General features: G+C 47.1%; 1 protein-coding gene across 5 annotated transcripts in view; it reads right to left on the reverse strand.

The window, feature by feature from the left end:
- The window catches only part of LOC149326691 (ryanodine receptor-like), a 539,764-nt gene that overhangs the window by 54,986 nt on the left and 461,131 nt on the right, over positions 1-23,647 (reverse strand). For all 5 annotated transcript variants that reach the window (XM_089562900.1, XM_089562898.1, XM_089562899.1 and 2 more), the window contains exons 104-109: positions 21,257-21,360; positions 19,546-19,603; positions 18,560-18,636; positions 16,201-16,280; positions 11,343-11,441; positions 9,979-10,076 (exon numbers count right to left, since the gene is read on the reverse strand). In XM_089562900.1, coding sequence (XP_089419026.1) covers positions 9,979-10,076; positions 11,343-11,441; positions 16,201-16,280; positions 18,560-18,636; positions 19,546-19,603; positions 21,257-21,360 — 516 coding nt within the window. The remainder of the gene's footprint in view (positions 1-9,978; positions 10,077-11,342; positions 11,442-16,200; positions 16,281-18,559; positions 18,637-19,545; positions 19,604-21,256; positions 21,361-23,647) is intronic.

Raw genomic sequence — 23,647 nt, forward strand, 5'->3', positions numbered from 1 at the left:
ACCCGAAATAAAGAGAGAGTGCATGGCAGCTTTGTCAGACTCGTTGAAGCTGTGTTGATGTAAATGTAATCAGAGATTGGGGGAGGGCCTACGTGCAGAGCCGACATATTTGCTGGGTGTGAGACCTATCAATGAGACCCCCGACTGCTGGTCTTAATTACAATTGCGTCGTTAACCGAAATTTCCATGAACACCTGCTAGGTGCACACACCGCACTCCCAGCGGCCAACGCCACCCCACTTCAGGCATTGGGAAGGAGCACCCATCTCCATGTTCCTCCTGCTAGCGTCCTCTTGTGCTCACACCATCGTGCTTGACTGGCGAATTTCATGCGATGAAGAGCAGCTGAGGCATCTGCAGTCAGCTCAGAATGGCCGCGCAGAAGTCAAGGGTGCCGTCTGATTAGAGAGATTTAGCATAGCACGATGCACTTCCACAGGGAGCCATCACCTGTGTGCAGATTGCCCTGAGGGCACCACAAGGTTGACCAGGTGTTCGCACGCCGGCCTCTTTCGGACCAATCAGAGCGTGCACACTTTCGAAATCTCTCTATTTATGCGCACCGTCACGCTGGTTAGAGCATGCGTACCGCAGGTAGCACAGACACAGACACCTGGCAGATACAGATCTGAGCATCACATTTGCACATGCCCGCATCTCTTGCCGAGAGCACACACAGACCAGCTCCGGCATATGAGCGGGAGCGCAGGCATGCGGTGCGGAGTCAGGGCTTTGTTCCACGCACACGCCACAGTGCCATCCCGGAGAGGATATGCCAAACCAAAACCACATGAAGCAACAGTTCCTGAAACAATGTTCCCTCGAGACGAATCGAGTACCAAACATTCAGATCAAATAAAATACCAAGCACTTTACTTTAAAGGCAACTCGTTAAATGTGAGCTTGAATTATTGCGGGTCCACTGTAATAATAATAACATGCTGAAACTCTCCAAGATAAGCATGCCTCAGTAACTACCGCAGTATGGGACCCTCACCTTACCTCACTAATTCTACAGATCAAATCCATCCCAAATCGGGCTGCGCGTTTCACTTTTTCTAACTATAATTGAAATGCCAGTGTAACCGTAATGAAGTATAATCTAAGCCTTTCTGATCTCTCTATTCATCAAAGAATTGCACGTTTATGTCTCTTTCACCACATCTACCATTATAACTCTCATCTCAGGGGCTCGCTACTTCTTCCACCTTCATATATTTCTCCAACCAGTCCAAGCAGTCAAACCAACTTTCATTTCGCCTCATTTGTCCTCAAGACAGCTAAGGAATGGAACCATCTTCCTGCTTCCATCGCATGCATTTATCATCATCATCATAAGCCTGACTACACCCACTGCAGGGCAAAGGCCTCTCCCATGTCTCTCCAATTAACCCTGTCCTTCTTTGCCAGCTGCAGCCACCGTATCCCCGCAAACTTCTTAATCTCATCCGCCCACCTAACTTTCTACCACCCCCTGCTATGCTTGCCTTCTCTCGGAATCCACTCCATTACCCTTAAGGACCAGCGGTTATCTTGCCTTTGCATTACATGCCCTGTCCAAGCCCACTCCTTCCTCTAGATTTCAACTAGGATGTCATTAACCCGCGTTTGTTCTCTCAACCACTCTGCCCTCTTCCTATCTCTTAACGTTACACCTATCATTTTTCTTTCCATAGCTCGCTGTGTTGTCATTAACTTAAGCTGAACCTTCTTTGTTAGCCTCCATGTTTCTGCCCCATAGGTGAGTACCGGTAAGATACAGCTGTTGTATACTTTTCTCTTGAGGAATATTGGTAAACTGCCATTCATGATCTGAGAGAACCTGCCATATGCACTCCACCCCATTCTTACTCTTCTAGTTATTTCCCTCCCATGATCCGGATCAGCTGTCACTACCTGCCCTAAATAGACATATTCTCTTACTACTTCCAGCACTTGGCTACCAATTGCGAACTGCTGTTCCCTTGCTAGGCTGTTGAATAATACTTTGGTTTTCTGCATGTTAATTTTTAGCCCCACTGTTCTGCTCTGCCTGTCTGATTCATTGATCATGCTTTGTAGTTGATGTCCTGAGTGACAGCAAGACAATGTCATCAGTGAATCGCAGATTACTTAGGTATTCTCCATTAACTCTTATCCCCAAGTGTTCCCATTTCAGGCTCCGGAATACCTCCTGTAAACAGGCAGTGAATAGCACAGGCGAGATCGTGTCTCCCTGCCTGACACGTTTCCTTATTGTAATTTTATTGCTGACTTTATGGAGAACTATGGTAGCTGTGCAATCGTTATAAATATCTTCCAATATTTTCATATAACACTCTTCTACACCCTGATTCCGCAATGCCTGCATGACTGCTGAGGTTTCTACTGAGTCGAATGCTTTCTTGTAATCAATGAACGCTATATTGTAACAGTTGTTACACTGGAAGGGAACTGCAGCGGCTGAACGGGGGCACCAAGAGCTGAACAAGGGAACGAGGGCACCAGAAAACAGACCTACACTTCAGCGTCGTCTACTTCTACCGACTGTGCTCTCGTTCTTCTTCTACCTCTAATCCTCGTGTCACTGCCCCCTCTTCAGGAGCATCGCCCCGATGCGGTGTTACCGGCAGACAGAAGAGAGGGGAGAAAAAGTGTTCAAGAGTTACACCACGAGTCTGACATCACGGAATAGACTACATGCAGCCTGAAAGTCAGTCAGGGGGTCGCTCGTAGTACGGCTTCATTCGCACCACATGCACAACGTCGCTGCGCTTGCTGTTGTGTGATGAATGAGCTGGTGAGGCTGGTGCAACTTCGTACGTTACGTCGCTGAGGCGGCGGACAACAAGGTAAGGGCTGAAGTAGCGGCACAGTAACTTTTTGGACAGCCCGCGGCGACGAACGGGCATCCAGACCCACACAGTCGCTTGGGTTGTAGGTAACGTAGCGGCGTCCAAGGTTGTAGCGGTCAGCATCGATCTGCTGCTGACGGTGAATGCGGTGTCTGGCCAGTTGCCGCGCTTCTTCCGCGTGCTGAACATAAGTGGCGACGGCGACTTCAAGTTCACTGTCACTGTCAGGGGGGTCCACGGGTAGCATAGCATCCAAGGGGGTGGTAACCTGTCGACCGAAGACTAATCCGAACAGAGTGAACTGCGTCGTTTCTTGCTGCGCGGTATTATATGCGAATATTGCGTATGGAAGAATTTGGACCCATGTTTTGTGCTCGATATCAACATACATGGAAAGCATGTCGGTCAAGGTCCTGTTGAGGCGTTTCACCAAGCCATTTGTCTGCGGGTGGTAGGCCGTTGTACGTCTATGACTGGTGTGCGTGAACTTGAGCACAGCCTGAGTGAAGCAGGCCGTAAATTCAGCTCCACGGTCAGTAATGATAGTTGCAGGAGCGCCATGACGCAGGACGATGTTGTGGACAAAGAATTTGGCGACTTCAGCAGCAGTACCGTTTGCAAGTGACGTGGTCTCAGCGTACCGTGTCAAATAATTTGTCGCGACCACAATGCACCGTTCTCCTGTGGACGACTTCAGAAAAGGGCCGAGGAGGTCTGTGCCAAGTTGCTGAAAAGGGGTCTTTGGGGGTGCTATGGGCTGCAGAAAGCCGACTGGTTTCAGAGGAGGAGATTTGCGCCATTGGCAATTGCGGCATGTTGTTACATATTTACGCACTGATGGTAGTAAACTGGGCCGAATCTTTGCCTAAGCCGAATCTTAGCTAGTGTGAGACTGACTCCCAAGTGGCCGGTGGATGGCTCGTCATGAAAAGCACTCAAGATTTCGGAGCGTAACAGGGATGGCACAACAAGCAGAAACGTCTCCTTGTTGCTGTCAAAGTTGCGCTTGTAGAGGACTCCATGCCGCAGAATGGAGGACTGTAGTCCACGGCGAAACACACAAGGTACACTAGCATTAAAACCCTCCAGGTACTTAATGAGTGGCGCCAACTCAGAGTCTGCCCGTTGAAGCTGCACCATACGGGAGACGCTCATGGCAGAAAGAAGAGGGCTTCATCTTCGGTCATGTCTTGCATAGCTGGCTCCACGGGCGCTCGTGATAAACAGTCCGCACCTTGGTGCGGACCCGATTTATAGACGACCGTAACATCGTACTCCTGCAAACAGAGGCTCCATCTGGCCAACCGGCCAGAAGGGTCTTTAATGCTGGCTAGCCAGCACAGCGAGTGATGATCGCTGACAACACGAAACGGTCGATCGTAGATGTATGGTCGGAACTTACACAGAGCCCAGATGACGGCAAGACACTCTTTTTCTGTCGTCGAATAGTTCCGTTCCGATCGAGAAAGTGTGCGGCTCGTATAGGGGATTACTCGTTCTGCGCCGTCCTGCCACTGTACGAGGATCGCTCCGAGGCCGACATTGCTGGCTTCAGTGTGGACATCAGTCTCTGCATTCTCGTCAAAATGAGCTAGTATTGGTGGACTTTAAAGGCAGCAGCGGAGTTCCTCGAAGGCTTCGTTTGGACACTTCCCCATATGAAGGGTGTGTCATCTCGAGCCAAGGCAGTCAATGGCTCAGTTAGGCGAGAAAAATCTTTAACAAAGCGACGGTAATGCGAGCAGAGGCCCAAAAAACGTCGGAGGGCCTTCTTGTCGGTTGGGCATGGACACTGGAGACGGCGGAAGTCTTGTCGGGGTCTGGGAGAACCCCTTGTGCGCTGACAACATGTCCTAAGAAACGGAGCTCCTCGAAGGCGAAATGACATTTCTCTGGCTTGATAGTTAGTTGTGCAGACTGGACAGCTTGAAGGACAATGCGCAATCGCTGCAAGTGTTGCTCGAAGCTAGACGAAAAGATGACCACGTCGTCCAGGTACACAAGGCACGACTGCCACTTCAAACCAGCTAAAACAGTGTCCATCATGCGTTGAAACGTGGCCGGAGCGGAGCAAAGTCCAAATGGGATCACCTTAAATTCGTACAGACCGTCGGGTGTCACGAAAGCCGTTTTTTCGCGGTCTCGCTCGTCCACCTCGATCTGCCAATATCCGCTTTTCAGGTCTAAGGAAGAGAAAAACCTGGCGTCCCGGAGTCGGTCAAGTGCATCATCGATCCTGGGGAGTGGGTATACGTCCTTTTTAGTAACATTATTCAGTTTCTTGTAATCAACGCAGAATCGCAACTTGTTGTCTTTCTTTTTCACCAGGACCACCAGCGATGCCCACGGACTTGTTGATGGCTGTATAACATCGTCTGCAAGCATTTCATCGACTTGCGTTCTAATAGCCTCCCGCTCTTTAGGCGAAACACGCTAAGGACGCTGACAAGCTGGTGGCGTGGCCGAATCGGTGACGATGCAATGCTTGGCTACCAGCGTACGTTCGACCTTGGAGCTTGTCGCGAAGCAATCTTTAAAATCAAGTAGCAGCGACGACAAAAGGTTCTTCTGATGAGGTGACAACCCCGGGTTGATTTTGACCTTCTGAAGGGTGTTACGTGGTGCAGCATCGTCGTGAAGATTCATCTCTATGGGACACAGATTTGGCAACCCAACCACGTCGTGGACGAAGGCGACGGCCGTTCCCTTGGCAAGGTGCTGAATTTCATTGGTGAAATTCATCAAAAAAACTGTCGCACAGCCATCATTCAGTTTGACAAGACCGCGCGCGATAGCCCCTCCCTTCCCAAGCAACAGTGAAGGGTGACTTTCCGCAATACCTTCGTAGTCATGAAACGAGTCGTTCCTCTCCAACACCAGCACACTGGACCGTGGTGGCAGCATTACGCCGTCTTCGACAATACGCAGAGCGTTGACTCCTGGGTCTTCTGTGTCACTGTGTGCCACAGCTTACTTTTTCGAAAATGTGACTCGCGCCTCATGTAGGTTCATCACAGCACCGTTTGCCTGTAGAAAGTTGAGGCCCAGGATCAAATCTCTCGAACACTCGCGCAAGACAACAAATTCACCCACGTAGATAAAACCGTGGATGCTGACTCGGGCTGTGCACCTTCCGGCCGGGCTAATGAGGTGACCTTCAGCCGTGCGAATGCTAGGGCCCAACCATGGTGTCAAAACTTTACTCAATTCCTGGGCGAGGGCGTGGCTCATCACTGAATAGTCTGCACCAGTATCAAGTAAAGCAATGCTGTCAGTTCCGTCAATTGTCACACAAAAATCAGAAGTAGCACGTCGGATGCAGTCGCTACCCTGCCCCTGTGAGAAATCAGCATATCGGTGTATCGGCGGCGGAGGATCTTCAGTTTTCCCGACAGCAGCGGCCTTGCCTCCGGAGACTGCTGGAATTAGTTTTCCTGACGTGGATTGGGAGAACGCCGCTCAGAATAGCCGGCGCCTCGGCGAGGGCTTGGGGAACGGTAACGCAGCGGAGATGACCTAGAATCATAGCGACCGTATGTCCCAGGCCGCTGACAGGCCGACAGATGAGCTTCAATTTCGAGTGGTCGTTCGCCATTCCGGGGCCAAGGGTCGTCGGGCGCGAAATCATGCAGACCCACTCGGCGGTACGGGCAGGCCCTGTAAAGATGTCCCGACTCACCAAGGTGGTAGCAAAGGGGCCGCAGCCGCCGCAAAGGGGGCTGCGCTGCTTGAGTCGCGGTATTCACGTTGTAGCCTGACGTTGGGGCCCAGCAGAGGACAGATGCGTAGGTAGGTCGGACATCAGTCTGTCTTGGGATCTCAGAGAGTTGTTGCTGCTGCACTGCTAGGCACACCTCGTCCCGGGCGACTTCAGACAGCGATGTGAGAGACGGCGCGCTGGGAGGCAGCTGGAGGGCTTGTAATTCCTCCCTGATGATCGACCTGATGAGGTCATGTAAAACGGCCACATCACTCCCTAGCGGCATCGAAGAAACAGTGGGCCCAAGCATGCTTAAATCCCGATTGCATTGCTGGGCTCATTGCAGGAGCGTCGTCTCCATGGTGGTTGCTTCAGTGATGAATTTACAGTACGCGGTGGACTGCGCACAAGACTGGCGAAATGCTCCTGCTTGACCCTGCTCATGAGGCAGCGAACTTTGTCTCCTCCACCACGGAGCACGCTTGAAGAGGCGTGTCATGTCTTCCACATACATGCGGACGCTCTCATTAGTCCGTTGGTTACGGGAGTAAAGCCCAGCTCCAGCTTTCTCCTGGCGGTCTGCATTGGGGAATGTAGCTAGGGGGTTTTGGCGAAATATCTCCCAGGTGGACAGGTCGTCCTCGTGGCTCTCGTACCATGTCCTAGCGGAGTCCTCGAGCGCAAAAACACATTATGGAACTTATGGTCGTCGCTCCAGCCGCTGTAGTGGGTGACCCGCTCGAAGGTCTCCAGCCAATCCTCAGCGTCTTCGAACATGTCACTGTGAAAAGATGGCGGTGTTCGCGGTGGGTGGCAAAGGATTGGCACCAGGGGCCTGGTGTCAGTGGCCATGTCAGTTGGACTCGGCAGTCGAGGCTGTGTCGTCCTTGTTGGCGGGGAAGGGGCCCAAATTCATGTGACTCTCCATGGAGATGGCGGCTGGGTCGCTGCTGAACCGGTGTGAGGTCTGTAGTGACGCTGTACGGAGTGTGCAGGTTGGGAAGCGTACCCAGCACTGCTCCACCAGATGTGTAACAGTTGTTACACTGGAAGGGAACTGCAGCGGCTGAACGGGGGCACCGAGAGCTGAACAAGTGAACGAAAGCACCAGAAAATGGACCTACACTTCAGCGTCGTCTACTTGTACCGATTGCACTTTCTTCTTCTACCTCTAATCCACGTGTCAGTATATAGGGGCTGGTTATATTCTGAGCATTTCTCTATCACCTGATTCATTGCGTGAATGTCGTCTATTGTCGAGTATCCTTTACGAAAGCATGCCTGATCATTTGGTTGATAAGGTTGTCCTGACCCTATTAGCGATTACCTTAGTAAATACCTTGAAGGTAACAGGCAATATGCTGATCGGTCTGTAATTCTTCAAGTCCTTGACGTCTCCTTTGTTATTAATTACAATAATATTAGCATTTTTCCAAGCTCTAGGTACGCTCAAGGTCACAAGGCATTGCTTATAGAGAGTGGCTAGTTTTTCGAGCATAATCTCTCCTCCATCCTTGAACAAATCTGCTGTTATGTGATCCTCACCAGCTGCTTGCTCCTTCTGCATTGCTCCTAAGGCTTTCTTTACTTCCTCCTTCGTTACTGGCGGGATGTCTCATTGCTGTGCTCTACTGCCTCTCTCAGTAACATTCTGGTTGCAATCCCTACTGTATAGATTTGTGTAAAACTCTTTGCCTACTTTAACTATCTTATCCATATTGCTAATGACATTGCCCTCTTTGTCTCTTATTGCATACATCTTGGTTTTTACCTATGCCTAGTTTTCTCTTCACTGCTTTTAGGCTACCTCCGCTCTTCAGAGCATGATCGATCTTCTCCATGTTAAACTTTCTGATTTCAGCTACCTACAGCTCTACTAGTTCTATTCTGTCTATGGAGTTAGAAGTCCTCATGCTTTGCCGTTTCTTAATCAGATCTTTAGTCTCTTGAGATAGCTTCCGTCGAACCATCCTACCGCCTAGTTCTACGGCGCACTCCGTAATCGTATCTGTGAGACGATTGTTCATTGTTTCAACATTACGGTCGTCACCTTCAGTTAAAGCGCAAAATCTGTTCTGCAGCAAAATCCTGAATTCCTCTACTTTCCCTCTTAATGCTAACTCGTTAATAGATTTCCGCTTCACTAATTTCCTCCATTCCCTTTTCAAATCTAAGTTAATACGAGACGTTACCATTCTGTGGTCGCTACAACGGACCTTTCCGAGGACCTCCACATCCTCTACGATGCCAGGGTGAGCACACAGTATGAAGTCTATTTTATTTTTAGTCTCACCATTAGGGCTCTTCTACGTCCACTTCCCGTTGGCTCATTTGCAGAAGAAGGTATTCATGATCCGTAAATTATTCCTATCTGCGAACTCTACTAATAACTCTCCCCTGCTATTCCTAGAACCTATGCTGTAGTCACCTACCGCCTTGCCTCCAGCCTGCTTCTTGCCTACCTTCGCATTGAAGTCGCTCATCAGTATAGTGTACTGTGATTTTACTTTGACCATCGCCAATTCCACGTCTTCATAGAAGGTTTCAATGACCTGGTCATCATGGCTTGATGTGGGCGCGTAGGCCTGAACCACCTTCAGCTTATACCTCTTATTAAGCCTAATTACGATAGCTGCCACCCTCTCGTTAATGCTATAAAACCCCTCTATGTTGCGAGCTCTATCCTGATTGATGAGGAATCCCACAACTAAGCCCTATGACATCCCAAACTCCCAGTTATTTAAGAATGCTGTTAGTGATTATGAAATCTAATTCTGCTGTACCAATAGTGCTCTTGTATGTTTCTTTATTACTACCCACTCCTCTCTGTAATGCTTCGGCGCTGAGAGTAAATAAATAAATAAATAAAAAGCTGCTCCCCAACTGTGGAGGCATGCCCATGTATGCCAATGCTATGCCAATGGCTGTCAAAGAGAAAAAAGCTAGGAAAACAATAGCCAATCGGAACAGGGCATAAACATGAAGAAGCGGCAACCCCAGTAAGGTAATGTCACCATTTCACTGCACAGGCAAACGAGAAAAGCACTGCAATCAGCGAAACACATGTATGTGTGAGCTGTGCTTTAGTTCAACACGACTTCCAGGTCGCCGTGTCTCGCCTGAAAAAAAAAGCAGGGTGCCTTTAGGCACAAAAGTGAAATGAACTCCTGAAGTAATTCGCCCAACTGACACTGTACCTGTTGTTTATTGTTTATACTGTCTGTTTCCACTCTTGCAGTGGCCCTTCCAAAGGAGACTGGTAGTATTGCTGGAAACTAACTTTTTAAATTTATTAGGTAGTAAGCACTTTCGGCAGGATGGCGAAACAACGGGGCATAAATTGCCAACAAAGAATTGTCACTCAATTGTTTTGTTCTGACTGTCAAAGCGTGGACTCCGCCAGGTGGCGCCAGTATAGCATCCCTCCCCGAAGGAGAGACTCACGGTGGCTTGGCCTCCTCTGCTCCGAGGAAGGTGTAGGGCTCCGCCTTGGCCGGGGGTTCCTCTGTGTCCTCGTTGGAGATGCTGCTCGCATGCTGCATCTGCACGGTTCACCTGGCGTCACCGGCAGTGGTATGGTGCACAGCACGTGATCAAAGTGATTCCTCTCTACCTTTACGTGGTGCACGGGCCACGCTTTGTGGCGCTGGTTGCAGTGGCGTCACAGACCAAAGGCCCATAAGAGCCTCTAACCTTTAATAAAGCCTGTTCAGTCTTCTTGAGAAAAAAACAGCGCAGGAACAGGGACACAAGAAAAGTCATGTCCACAAGGAAAGTAAAAAAAACAGCGCAGGAACAGGGACACAAGAAAAGAAGACGACGGGACAGCACCTGTTCCGTCGTCTTCTTTTCTTGTGTCCCTGTTCCTGCGCTGTTTTTTTTCTCAAGATGTACCAACTCGCTCAACTCGCCGTTTTACTGAAGTTCGTTCTTCGCCAACCGCTTGTTAAAAAAAAAGTGATGGTCACATGGATGCTGCCAGAGTGTACGTTGGGCTTGGCAGACACAAGATAACGAGACAGCAGGTATAGGTGACAGATAATCAGCAAGAATTTGGTGATTATATCTTTAACTACTCACTTCACTCTGCCTATCGCAAGTGCAATCTCAGTCAGGCAGCATCCACATGAATATCAGTGTCGATGTTATCCAAAAAAGCTGTCAGGATTTAAAAGAAAGACCACCATGTAAGTATATGTATGCAAATAGCCGTGTATACACCTATGCAGTTTGTTGAGGAGGGTGTGTTCAAGCCACACGGAGCAAAGCACTGCACTGATTAGAATGCGAGCTGTTTTTGTTCACCTGCAAGCTCATAGAGCAATTTAAAGCAAAGTGTGACACCCTCTGTCTAATGAGCTGTAACAAGAGCCAATGTACGGATCTGCGATGAAAATAGACTTCACAACAAAGCAAATCAACATCAAAGCAAACAGCTGGCTGTTCACTTCAGAAAGAGTAAATGTACTGTAGGAACACCGGACAAAAAGGGATAGCAAATGGGTGTAAGAAACATCTGAGAAGTTTAGGGGAGCAGCTTTCTTTATTCCAAGTAATTTGCTAACTATGGTTTATGACATATAGAGGCAAAGATCATGTACTACAACTTCACTGCTCGTGCCTCAGAGCAATTCTCACCAGAAACAACACGCCAACACTCACTGCTTAATGTCACTTCACTAGAAGAGTCTCTCTTCTTACCGTCAGTATCCTCAATTAGCAAACCACCCGCCAAATTCAAGTACGTGCCTCACAAAGCTAAGGACATGTGGCTGTAATCGATAAGAAGGGAAAAAACACACAAGCACCTCAAAGATGGCATCTTCACAGAAGTTTACGAAGGCCTCGAGCTTCTCCTTGTCGCCACCCTCAGTAACTATGCTGTAGAAGAAGGCCCTCTTGGACTCCTGAGCACACCAAGGAAGCACAGGTGGTCAGCACGGTATTATAACTGCAAGAAATATGCTCCATGCACCTTCACAGCCAGCTGCAGACTGGAAAGTGTTGGCATTAAAGTTCAGTTCAAATTATGGGCAGCCAGTTTTGTTTAGTACACTTGATGTCGTCTGTCTGAAGAAGCCAGAAGTTGGGAGAGCATTGCAGTCTGCTGCATTGGAGAAATGCAAAAGCATTTGCATTTGACCGTCAGCCACTTTTTTTTTTGCAAGTCAGCGTTGTCTTTTGGCACATATCACGTGACCCTTGGATGACATAGGAAACTTTTTTGCAAGTCATTGCTGTCCCATGGCACTTATCAAGTGACCCTTGGATAACGTCAGCAACTTTTTTTTGCAAGTCATCTTTGTCTAACATTAGTACACATCCCCAAGACACTTCACCGTGGCACAAACCACAACGCATTCACTTTGTGCTGCTCTAACACGCTTAAGCCAACGATCCTTCGTGGCGTATGTGTTGAGTGCTCGCCCGCTACACAGAGGGCCAGGGTTCGAACCCCAGCGCCGGCGAATTTCTTTTTTCTAATGGTCATTTTCGTACGGGAATGCTCCGATGACACGCCCTGCTGACAGGTCCTGCGCAGGCTGCTCATCAGGCAAATGTTTTTGCATTAAATCTAACAGGAGTCCTTTTTATATCAACAGTACTTCTTGACAGCTCATTGAAACGTAACAAAATCACTCAGAAAAACATGAAAATCTCTCTCCACTCTCTCTCACACACACACAGTACGGGGTGCCAAAATAACTGGACAAGTCACTGGCCAAGCATTCTGTTCCCAAATAGCTCTCTTCCAGGGCCCCCAGATGCATAGATTTAACACATATGAACTAAACAAACCTTATCACTGTTAATATTGTTATTAAATGACATTTCAATGCTGGCAAAATGAGCAACACTCCCTATGTTCTGTTCGATGTCTGTGCATGTTTGAAAACCCAGGTGGCAGAAATTATTCCAAGGGGCTCCCCTCCACTGTCCCTCACCATCATCATCATCAGCCTGACTACGCCCACTGCCGGGCAAAGGACTCTCCCATGTCTCTCCAATCAACTGTGCCCTTTGCCAGACGAGGCCACCGTATCCCTGAAAACTTCTTAATCTCCTCCGCCCGTCTAACTTCCTGCCACCCCCTGCTACGCTTGCCTTCTCTTGGAATCCACTCCGTTACCCTTAAGGACCAGCGGTTCCCTTGCCTTCGCATTACATGCCCTGCCCAAGCCCACTTCTTCCTCTTGATTTTGACTAGGATGTCATCAGAACGCAAGTTTGTTCCCTCACCCACTCTTACCACTTTTGCACCTATCATTTTCCTTTCCATAGCTCGCTGTGTTGTTCTTAACTTAAGCTGAACCTTCTTTGTTAGCCTCCAGGTTTCTGCCCCATAGGTGAGTACCGGTAAGATACAGCTGTTGTATACTTTTCTCTTGAGGGATATTGGTAAATTGCCATGTACATTTCTGGAACGTTCAATTGCATGTACTATACATAAGCACAGTGCAAGTGACTTTTCTGGTGGTATGGCACCAATTTTATTCACGTTACGAGTGTGCTTGCATAATGAACACACCCCCCCCCTTTTGGCTACTGGAAAGCAGTGCTTTTCCTGCTCATGTAATAAATGCACCCGTTTCTTTTGCAGGACAGTCTGCTAATGATGATACTCAATGCAGGCAGAGGCCTATTTTCGAATGCCTAAAGAAGCAGCCAATACTGTAAAGTGCTATTTGTCAACTGTCAAGAATACTACATCTCTATGCCTCTCCCTGTGGGATGAAGTGCCATAAGAATGTCCTGCGTGGAGTCTGAGGACCAGCAGAAAGCACGTCTCTTCATTAAAAGTCGGTCACAATGAGCAACCTGTCACGGCTGCGCTTTGCAGTGAATGCTGTGAGTTGTGCCAGAGTCAACTGCCCCTTTGGCTGCCATTGTGGGCCCCTTCACAACAACGTTTATAGATACTTTTTTAGTTCCATAACTCCTCCTCTGAAAGCGGGCGCCGCTTGTACCCGGGCGGTGAGAGGGCGCTGCAGTCAAGGCTTGAGCGGTCGCCGGTGCGCGCGCGGCTCCTGTCCTGCAGTTACTACTTAGCCCGTGCTCGTTTTTGTCGTTGCCCTTTTTTGTTCATTTGTGTTCCTGTGCGCTCTGCGAACACGTGGTCCCCATCGTGCACTCAGAACAACAAACGCTGCTGGCCGTGAAGCAGCTTTCGAGCGTGACGATGCCAACTTGCTTCGTGCCCGGCTGTACCTGTCAATGCGGCCCCTGCTATTGCCATATTTGCGAAATCCCACCTAGAAATTCCTGAAGCATTGTCTGATCCCGTGCAAGGGATTGATTTCGCACAGATTGTGGAAAAGAGCTCGTCGATACAGCTTCCTAGAAAGGGGAGAATGGCGGCCCTTGAGGAGGAGGCGGGAAAATACAAAGAGGTTGTCCTTTACGACGCCTGGATGAAGGAAGGCGTTTATACCATTCTGAAAAGTTTCGTATTTCGTTAGGACCCGACCTACGCTGTCCAAGCAAATGGAAGGTTGTTGGACAAGTGGGATGCTGACATTCAGGTTTTTTCTGTGAAAGATGTAGAAGCAATTTTGCCGATTGTGCACATAAAGCAATTTTGCCGTGGTTGCTCTGACTTTGATGTCGCCAGCTGCAGCAGCGTGGCCAAAAATGCTAGAAGTACGCTCTATCACAAAGAATGCGCTGTTTTGACAAGTGCAGACAAAGAAATGTGTGCTGTGTGCACCAGCTTGGCGAAATGTTTGAAGCGGAGGGCATCATCGACACGACCGAAGAAAAAGGTGCCTGTGGCAGTAAGTATGCTGAGAAAGCGGCTAATTCGTGCCACATCAGCACGAGGACGAAAAGATTTACCCTTCCGAAAAGATGATTGCCTGTGTAAGCGCAGTAGAGGGCACTATAAAACAACCTAAATAGGGCGAGTTGTTCGGCAACTTCTTTTGGAACGTGCTGGGTTCTCTTGTAAAAAAAGGCACGAATGGTGTTGGTTGACCACAGCATGCTGAGGTGTTCACAACTAATTTAATTTACCTTTATTTAGTGACGCGCATGCGCTTCTTTGCGCGAGCAAAGTGCTTGGAAAATAGTAGCGCCGTTAGAGCTCTAAGAGAGCGAAAGAAGGCGAAGCTTCTCTGACAAATTAGTTGACAGCAAATTTGTCAACAACGATGTTTAGTGCGTTTGTGAATAACATTTTTCTATTTAAATGCCAAGGGCCTTGAGTTACTATTGCATTTCGCCGACACTGGTACCGAACTCGCGGCTTTTGGGAAAGCAGCCGCGGGCCGTAGCCACTGAGACCGCGGCGGGTTTTATTTGCGCCAGTATTGCTGTAATAAAACGTAAAAGTAATTTTGCACGAAATGCGTAACACAACAGCCAGTCGCGAAAAACTGGTTCGGCAGATAATCCGAATCTATCGAAGTAGCAAGGTTAGGTTCATCTCACGAGAAGCAGAATCGAAGCATGCATTTCGTCATTGCCCGTACAAAACGGCCGCTCGTGACACTGCTCAGAATACCGCTCTTAAGTTCGCAAACGCGCTAAGCACACATATGTTATGTAATACCTCCGGGCAAGAGCCGGAAACAAAAAACAGCAGTAACGCAGCAATGATTCGAATGCGAGTGCTCGTGCAAAACGCTACACGCTAGCAGACGACTCTCGCTCTCCTAGCTCAACCCGCGATTGCAGCGCCACGGTGGCGGGGACGGCGACAGGCCGCCTGCTCCCTACGGGCGCTGCGAGGAGTTATGGAACTAAAAAGTATCTATAAACGTTGCTTCACAAGTTACTCTACGTTTGGGTTTAAAACAAAAGTTGTTCACTATGCTGTTATCACAGCGTGGAAACCCTGCTAACGAATGTGATTTGTTTCACTTAGAAGGTGGGGCATCCTGGATGGCATATTTATTTCACCAGTCTACTTTCTGTCCTGTTTTTAAAGCATCAAATTTTTTCCACATATTTTACCCCGCATAATGAATGAGGAAGAAATGGGCTTGGGCAGGGCATATCATGCGAAGGCAAGATAACCGCTGGTCCTCAAGGGTAATGGAGTGGATTCCAAGAGAAGGCAAACGTAGCAGGGGGTGAGAGAAATTTAGGTGGGTGGATGAGATCAAGAAGTTCGCGGGGATATGGTGGCCGCAACTGGCAAAGGACAGGGTTAATTGGAGAGAGACATGCCCTGCCTTTGCCCTGCAGTGGGCACAGTCAAGCTGATGATGATGAGCGTACACTCCCAAAACTTTTTGCGATGTTTGGGGAAAAAAAGTGTTCGTTATAGGTAAATACACTACATGGAGTTCAATGTCCAACAGCGACACTAGCTATGGGGGATGCCGTAGTAGAGGTTTAGGATTGATTTTGTCTACCCAGGGTTTTTAATGTTCATTGAAATCGCACACCACATGCACGCCTCCATCGAAACGCAGTCACCGCTGCTGGAATGGAACCCACGTCTTCAGGCTGAGCAGCTGGGCGTCCCAACCACAGTGGGGCCACTTTTCGGACTCTTGCTTCCAGCAAAGAGCGAATGAATGCTGAGAACGCCAAAACTTCAACCAGGAAGATTTCGGACTGGGGGTTAAGTGCTTCCAATCTGTTAGACTGACCAAGATCAGTGCAATAATCCACTACGGAATGCACGAATCGGTACAAAGTCTTATGAAAGAGCCTTGCCTTAATCTGTGGTTTCTCCCACTGGTCAATGGTGGACTCCTTGATCTCAAAGTAGACTCGCTCTATCCGCTTGCTGCTGCCTGCAAACAAAAATCAGAAAAAAAGATTAGTGTTCAATCTGGTGCCCAGAGGCATCATGGTTTGAAGGCCATAAAATATTGCACACAGCTTAGCACAAGTGGAACCCACCCCAGGTGCGTGCATTTCTTTTGTGTGATGGCTGACGTGACCCGGGACTATATTATCACAAAAGGTAGTGTGGGAAAAAAAAAAGAAGGCAAAAAAGTGCCCGCTGTCTTTCACGGAAACAGGTGTAGGAGTTCACTTCAGGTGCGCACAGCGAAAGAGACGAACACAAAATTCAAAGCATATTTTTAGAGCAGAAAACTACCCCTCCCCAAGATGGAGGGGCATGGACCGAACCCAAAAACAAAGAAGAAGAAAAGGCACTAAGCCAGAAAGAAAAATGCATCTTCTGCGGAGAAGTGGCCGACATGGATCACACTTCATCAGAAGAAGCTCCAGAGTACGGAATGAAGCATTAAGAAGCCCACATTCCAGGGTGCAAAAGGAACTGACCCAACTGGCAGCATCACTTGAATTTAAGTGTTAGTCTAGTAGTAAATAAACCCCCTACTCATCTCCTGGAGGCCTGCGCGCTGAGCCGGAGAGGGTAGGTAGGGAGGGCCGGTTGAAACAATAAAGTTATTCTGGACTGAATGCATCCCAAGGCCTGCACGCCAGATTTCTGCCCACTCTTGCACCTGCACTGTGCAGTTCACTTAGATGACAATGTTGACCCCCCCAGTGTTTTCAAAACCATAGCGTACATGTGGCCATGTACTGTATTTTGCTCGAATAACACCCCCCCCCCCCTATTTTTTGTCACTGAGAATTTCCTTTTTTTCTTTAAAGCATTACCTTTACTTAGTGCACTGTCCTGTGCTTTCGTGATTCTACCTACAGGTGAGACCGAGGTTAAGCTGAATTTGCATAGCAGATATGCTGTCTTTGAATTAAGAAGAACGGCTGACTGGGCTAATCGGCATTCCTTCGCAATTCTTTTCAAACAGTGCTTCAGGACACACAGGACGGGTCCCCTCTAACGTGCTGCTTGCAAAAAAAATTACAACAGGCTTAAGAGAAGGCACAACTGGCTCCGAGAGCATCGCATGAACAGAAGGCACAAACCATGCCACTATAGAATCTATGCCTAGTCTGATCTACGAGCCCCTGTGACAACACGATGGCTGAGTTGGTTGAGGGTTCTCTCACGAACAGTGACTCTGGATGTAACCACAGTGGTGGATACTGTGAAAGGTCCACTTGAAGCTGCATCACAACCTGGGGCCCTGAGACTTTCAAAACAGGTCTGATTTTGCCACTTGGATTCCTATGCAGGGCGATTATTCTTGATTTTTGCAGCTTTTTATTCCAAAACAGTGAAAGATATGTTGGTCTGGTATGTTCACGTGGATTGTGCAGCAAGGCAGACTTTATGAGTACTGAGCAGCTTTTTAATTTTTGATTTTAGAGCATAAGGTAAAACTGAGAAACTGAAGGCGGTCAACATCGAAGGCAAGCATAGTTGATATAAAATTGTCTGGATTGGAATTGGGGTTTGAAATGTCAAAGGGGAAAACTGAGCCTCTGAAAGCACATTAAGCTGCCTTTCCCAAGTTGCACATCGATAAAATCGCGTCGTTCGTATGATGCAGCCCATACAAGCTAAGTTTATGTATTTTATGATGTAGAAGAAGTTTATATGATTTCAGCGACAATATTGTGCACATCGATAACAGTCTATGAATGTGCAATGTGGGAAAGTTAACGCTGAGGGGAGTTAGCACAAGACACATGAGATGGGTGTCCCTTTCCGGTGCCTGACGCGAGGTGGCAAGACATCAGTTGGCATGCGCAGAACAATAACCTGAGGGGTGTCATTGGTGTGCAAGAAATATCAAGTCACCATTTTGTGATGCCGATGACAAGATAGTGCCACAAGGGTATTTTCATTTCTGTATTCAATTCTTATGCGCATGTCAATTTAGGTGATTTTCTTCCAGAAGAAAAGGTGCCAGTTAGAACTGAGTGATTGCAATACTGTCAAAAGTTAGTTTTGTAACTGATATAATTAACCGTCAATAATCAATTAACTGGGCAAGGGAAAAAAAAAATGCCTGGGATGTACAAGGCAACTGTGAGCAACGTGCATCTAGTTTTGTTCGTCGACAGCTTGCATTTGATTTTTCAGTCCTTGGCTCAAGTTAGCTGGGATGTCCTGTGAAATTGCAGCAGACATGGCACTGCAAATGACATCACTTTGGGTGAACACGCGTAGATTTTTCTTTCTGCTCACCCATGATTTCAATGCGGCCAAGGAACTGCTCAAAGTAGTTGAGGACGCTGCTGGCTGTCTCCAGGAAACGCTGCAGCCTGTTGGGAGACACAGAGTCGCTCGAGTTAGGCTTCCTGCACCTTTTAGTCAGACTTTTAGTTTATGATGCACTATTTCTATCTAACCTTTCATATTGTCATCTGGTGTGGGGTACAACAACATGGTCAAATACATATAGGTTACAGAAAATACAGAAAAAGGTCATTCGTATCATTGCAAATGCCCCGTTTACTGCACACACTCAACCTCTTCTCGCATCATTAAAAGTAAATCCTATTAATTACCTATATAATTTATTGCTAAGTAAACGATATGAAAGAAAACCGAAAAATCAAGACGCATTCTTTGATATCATAGCTAACTTACGGCCCAAAGCTAATTACTACCCAACGCGTAACAACGACGTCTGGTGTGTGCCATCCTTCCGTACTAATTATGGTTGTGAAATGCTGCGACATATAATTCCAATTCTTCTTAATCGGCGCAATGAGCCCTGAGGACCTAACAATAGGGTTTTTTTTTCTTACTGAAAGTTTTTTCCTCCTTTATCCCGTTTTCTTTTGTGATTGTTATCCTTCGTTTTTAATTTTTCAGTGTCTTTGAGCGTTGCGTGTTAATCTTGCCGACTTCACCTATCTATTAATGCAAGAGGATGTTCACTAATCTTTATTGAATATGATGTTTACCTATGCACTGTAGTCTTTCTTTACTGCCTTTCTTATTGTTCTGTCCGTGTTCTGTTGCTGCCGGTTTCTATGTACGGGGGTGCGCCCCTCTGTCAAGCCAGTCATAGGCTTTTTGGGCGTACTCCTAACATCCCTGATGTTGAAATAAAGGTATTTGTATTTGTATTTCACGCACATGGTTCTCACAGTTTTCCCCTGTTTCCAGTAACACTGTTCACCTCTGCCGCAAGAGAACTGCCAGAGACAGAGGTCAGTGCTCACCTGGGATCGTTGGGCATGTGCTCCGACAGATTGGTCAGCAGGACAGCCAAGTTGAAGCCTGGAAGAGAGATTCCATCCCTCATCTATGCGCACAGTTCCACAGCCAATAAAAAGCACAAAACTGCGATCTTGCTCTTACTCCAACAACTTCATTTCACAGGACTTGGGTTTCAAACATGCAATTAAATTTTTACTTGGGCATTATGTCAATCACTTCCAGTGTCAAGTGCAATCTAAAAACCACAAGTCAATTTAGTCCAGAGTTTGACGGTATACCGTCTGGTGAGGAGCGAACATAGCGTAAATAACAAACATACACTCACCAAAATCTTTCAAAAAAGGAAACGATGTTTCGGGGCCCGTACGGGTCCCCTTCATCACAAGAGCGCTGCATGGAACGACAGTGGCTTATATACGGTTAAAATTTCCTAGTGCGTGATTGTAGATTTCCGGCAGATTACCCCGTGTCCTGTTAAGAGCATGCTTTGTGCTATGTATATGGAGTGATTCCAAAAGGAGGCGCAATGACAAGTTTTTCTCCGTGGCAATGATAGATGGTTCGTCCCAATCAATGGGGCGTCCTGTTGATGCGTTGTGTTCCGCCAAAGCATTAGATGTGGAGCGGCCGTTCATGACGGCATTCTGATGCTCTTTGAGCCTTCGTCTGAAATTTGCAGTTTCGCCAATGTAGGCAGCGTCACAGCCCTGGCATGGTATCTTGTACACCACACCAGGGTATCTTGAGCGTTCTAGGCGGTCTTCAACTCAGACCAGCTGCTGTTTTAACTTGCTGGTAGGCTGATGAGCAATGTGCACGTCATATCCTTTGAAAATGCGTGCAAGGGATTTCACGTCAAGGGCCATGAGCGAGGCCCTTGCACGCATTTTCAAAGGATATGACGTGCACATTGCTCATCAGCCTACCAGCAAGTTAAAACAGCAGCTGGTCTGAGTTGAAGACCGCCTAGAACGCTCAAGATACCCTGGTGTGGTGTACAAGATACCATGCCAGGGCTGTGACGCTGCCTACATTGGCGAAACTGCAAATTTCAGATGAAGGCTCAAAGAGCATCAGAATGCCGTCATGAACGGCCACTCTACATCTAATGCTTTGGCGGAACACAACGCATCAACAGGACGCCCCATTGATTGGGACGAAGCATCTATCACTGCCACGGAGAAAAACTTGTCTTCGCGCCTCCTTTTGGAATCATTCCATATACGTAGCACAAAGCATACTCTTAACAGGACACGTGGTAATCTGCCAGAAATCTATAATCGCTCACTAGGAAATTTTAACCGTATATAAGCCACTGTCGTTCCATGCAGCGCTCTTGTGATCAAGGGGACCCGTATGGGCCCCGAAACGTCGTTTCCTTTTTTGAAAGATTTTGACGAGTGTATGTTTGTTATTTACGCTATACCACAAGTCAATATATAGCAAGACGCCATAAGAAGCCCCAGCTTGAGGGGCAGATGTTAGAAAAAATTCTGAGTACTCGCATCCTAAAAAAAATAGGCAAAAGCAAGTACTTTGAAACACCGAACAGCTCAAGACACATTGCAATCAATACAGTAACCAATGATATGGATGGATCAGGAAGTAAACCTCTTGAAATGCACTGAATTATCTACCCTGTGCAAAAATATTTAGCTGCTGAAGCGAGCCTTTCTAAAGAAAACAAAAGATAACTGCCACTACAAATCTTACCGATATCCTTGGCTGGGTTGTGGAATCGCTCTGTGAATTCACGGTAATCAATTAAGTCATCCATGTTGGGCTCACAGCAGCTCATGAGGAAAGCAATTTCATCCCTGGGAAGAATGAAGGCATCGCAACAAATAAATCAATGCAACCGAAAAAGCAGCAAAGCTAGAAGCTGCAATACTGCCTAAAGTGGACCTCCTAGACTCATTTAAAACTTTTCATTGACTAGTACGCTAATTAAAGCCATTTGCCATTACTCGAATGCAACGACTTTTTTCCAAATTTTTGTCTCTTAAAGCCTATCCTGCGTTATGAGCTTATCCTGACTAGCTGTTGGTGCGAATTCATGGAGCACATTATTACCAATTCCATCTTTAGTTATTTAGAAAACAATAACCTAATCTACCCCAACCAGCATGGCTTTAGGAAAGGCCTTAATACGGTAACACAGCTTTTGGAAATAGTACATGACTTTGCCATAACAATTAATTCTGGAGATCAAGCTGATGCTTTTGATAGCGTCCCTCACTGAGAACTGATTGAAAAACTTTAATTTATTGGCATTGACTCTATCGCCGTTCCATGGATATCAGCTTATCTTTCACTCCGATCACAGTCTGTATCTCCAAATGATGCTGGGTCTGACAGCCTTCAGGTGTTTTCTGGTGTACCGCGGGGGTCTGAGTTGTGCCCACTGCTCTTCCTAGTCTATATTAACGACATCCCATCATGCGTTGAGCCTAACGTAGCAGTGCGACTTTTTTGCAGATGATTATGTTGTCTACAGTACTGTTCGGTACCTGGAATCAAAACAGACTGAACCTGTCAGTAAACAACATTGAAAATTGGTGCAAAAGATGGGAAATGCGGTTCAATATCAGCAAAACCAGATGAATCAGCTTCACTCACACGAAGATACCGGACATATTCAGGTACAATTCAAGAGGCACAGCTTAACACATTCCGACACAGTAAAATATTTTGGTGTGACCTTCTCGTGCCCGCTAAAACGGGATGCTCACATTCATAATACAAGTGCAAAGGCATTCAGATAGCTCAATCGGAAACTGGCTACAGCCCCATTTTGTGTAAAATTAACCGCATACAAAACCCTCGTTAAGCTGATACTTGAGTATGCCAGTATCGTATGGTCCCCCTACCAGGTTTATCTAATCGACAAAGTAGATAAAATACAGTGCAGCACGGCACTCCGTTTTATTTATTCCGGATACTTGCCACATGAAAGTGTCACTGCTCTGTGCAAACAAGCCAACATTCCGACCCTAATATCAAGACGACATGTCGCAGCCCAGAAGTTATGACGGTCACATAAACGTAGATAATGCAAAGTATATCATGCCACCCTTGCAACATTCTGACCGGACAAATCATCTTAAATGCGTCAGACCTTTTACTGCGCGATGTGACACATTAAGATATTTTTTTTTTCCTTCCGCTCTAGAAGCATGGAACCGTCTGCCAGAAGAAATTGTGAATGTAGACTGCGTTGGTTTGTCTAAAACTAGAATTAGTTCTTTTTCACGAGTAGGTCTACCTGCGATTATTTTGTGTTCCTTGCATCTGAGTGCTTGAATGCTTTTTGGTTGCAGTGAAATCAACTGCCGGCTGCTGCCTCTTTGTACTGCCATCTTTGCGCTCTTATTCTGCTTGTTTTTGTTTCTCTGCTGCGCATTATTAATTGAACTGAATTTTTTTTCTTCTACGCTTTTTGTTGTACTTGCTCTTTGTTATTTTTACACGAAAATAATTACTGACACATCTTACGTTTCATGCTCTTCATGTACCTTACACTGTTTGCCTTGTTACCCACTCCTGTATGAGCCTGTAAAGGTTCACAGTATCTATGAATGAATAAAATAAATAAATGAATGACTGAATACCATGATTCGACTGCCCTGAAGCAGAGCTGTGGAGCAGCCACTTTCGGTTTCCACGTTTTGCAACGTTGTGTTCGCAGTGTGAGTGCCATGGAAGTCAAATCACGCTCCAACCGCAGTCAAAACCAGTCAAGACGTCATCCTTTGTGTTCGACGAGATCTCCTGCTTCTCGTATTGTGGCATTGTGTTCTTTACGTGTGGTGTCTTTCGCGGTGTGGTTTTTTCAACTGTTACTGCCTGCTGCAGTCCCCATGATGGGCTCAGTATGGTGCTCTATGGCGAGACCCACCTCGTTGTTATTCTTGGGGGGATGACATCACCTGCCTAAAAAAACCGTTTGAGGACAGGGTCATTCAAGAAATGCTCCGTATCAGACGACCTTAAAGGCGCCAAGAATGACATTGTCTGGGAGGTCAATAGCAAGGAGGAGGACTAAGTTTCTGAGGACTCAGCCTCCGAAAACGAGTAACAGTGCTGGCCATCAAGTCCAATAAA

The sequence above is a fragment of the Amblyomma mixtum genome, chromosome 10 (genome assembly GCF_055824585.1).
Source record: "Amblyomma mixtum isolate Tamu chromosome 10, ASM5582458v1, whole genome shotgun sequence".
Classification (NCBI taxonomy): domain Eukaryota; kingdom Metazoa; phylum Arthropoda; class Arachnida; order Ixodida; family Ixodidae; genus Amblyomma; species Amblyomma mixtum.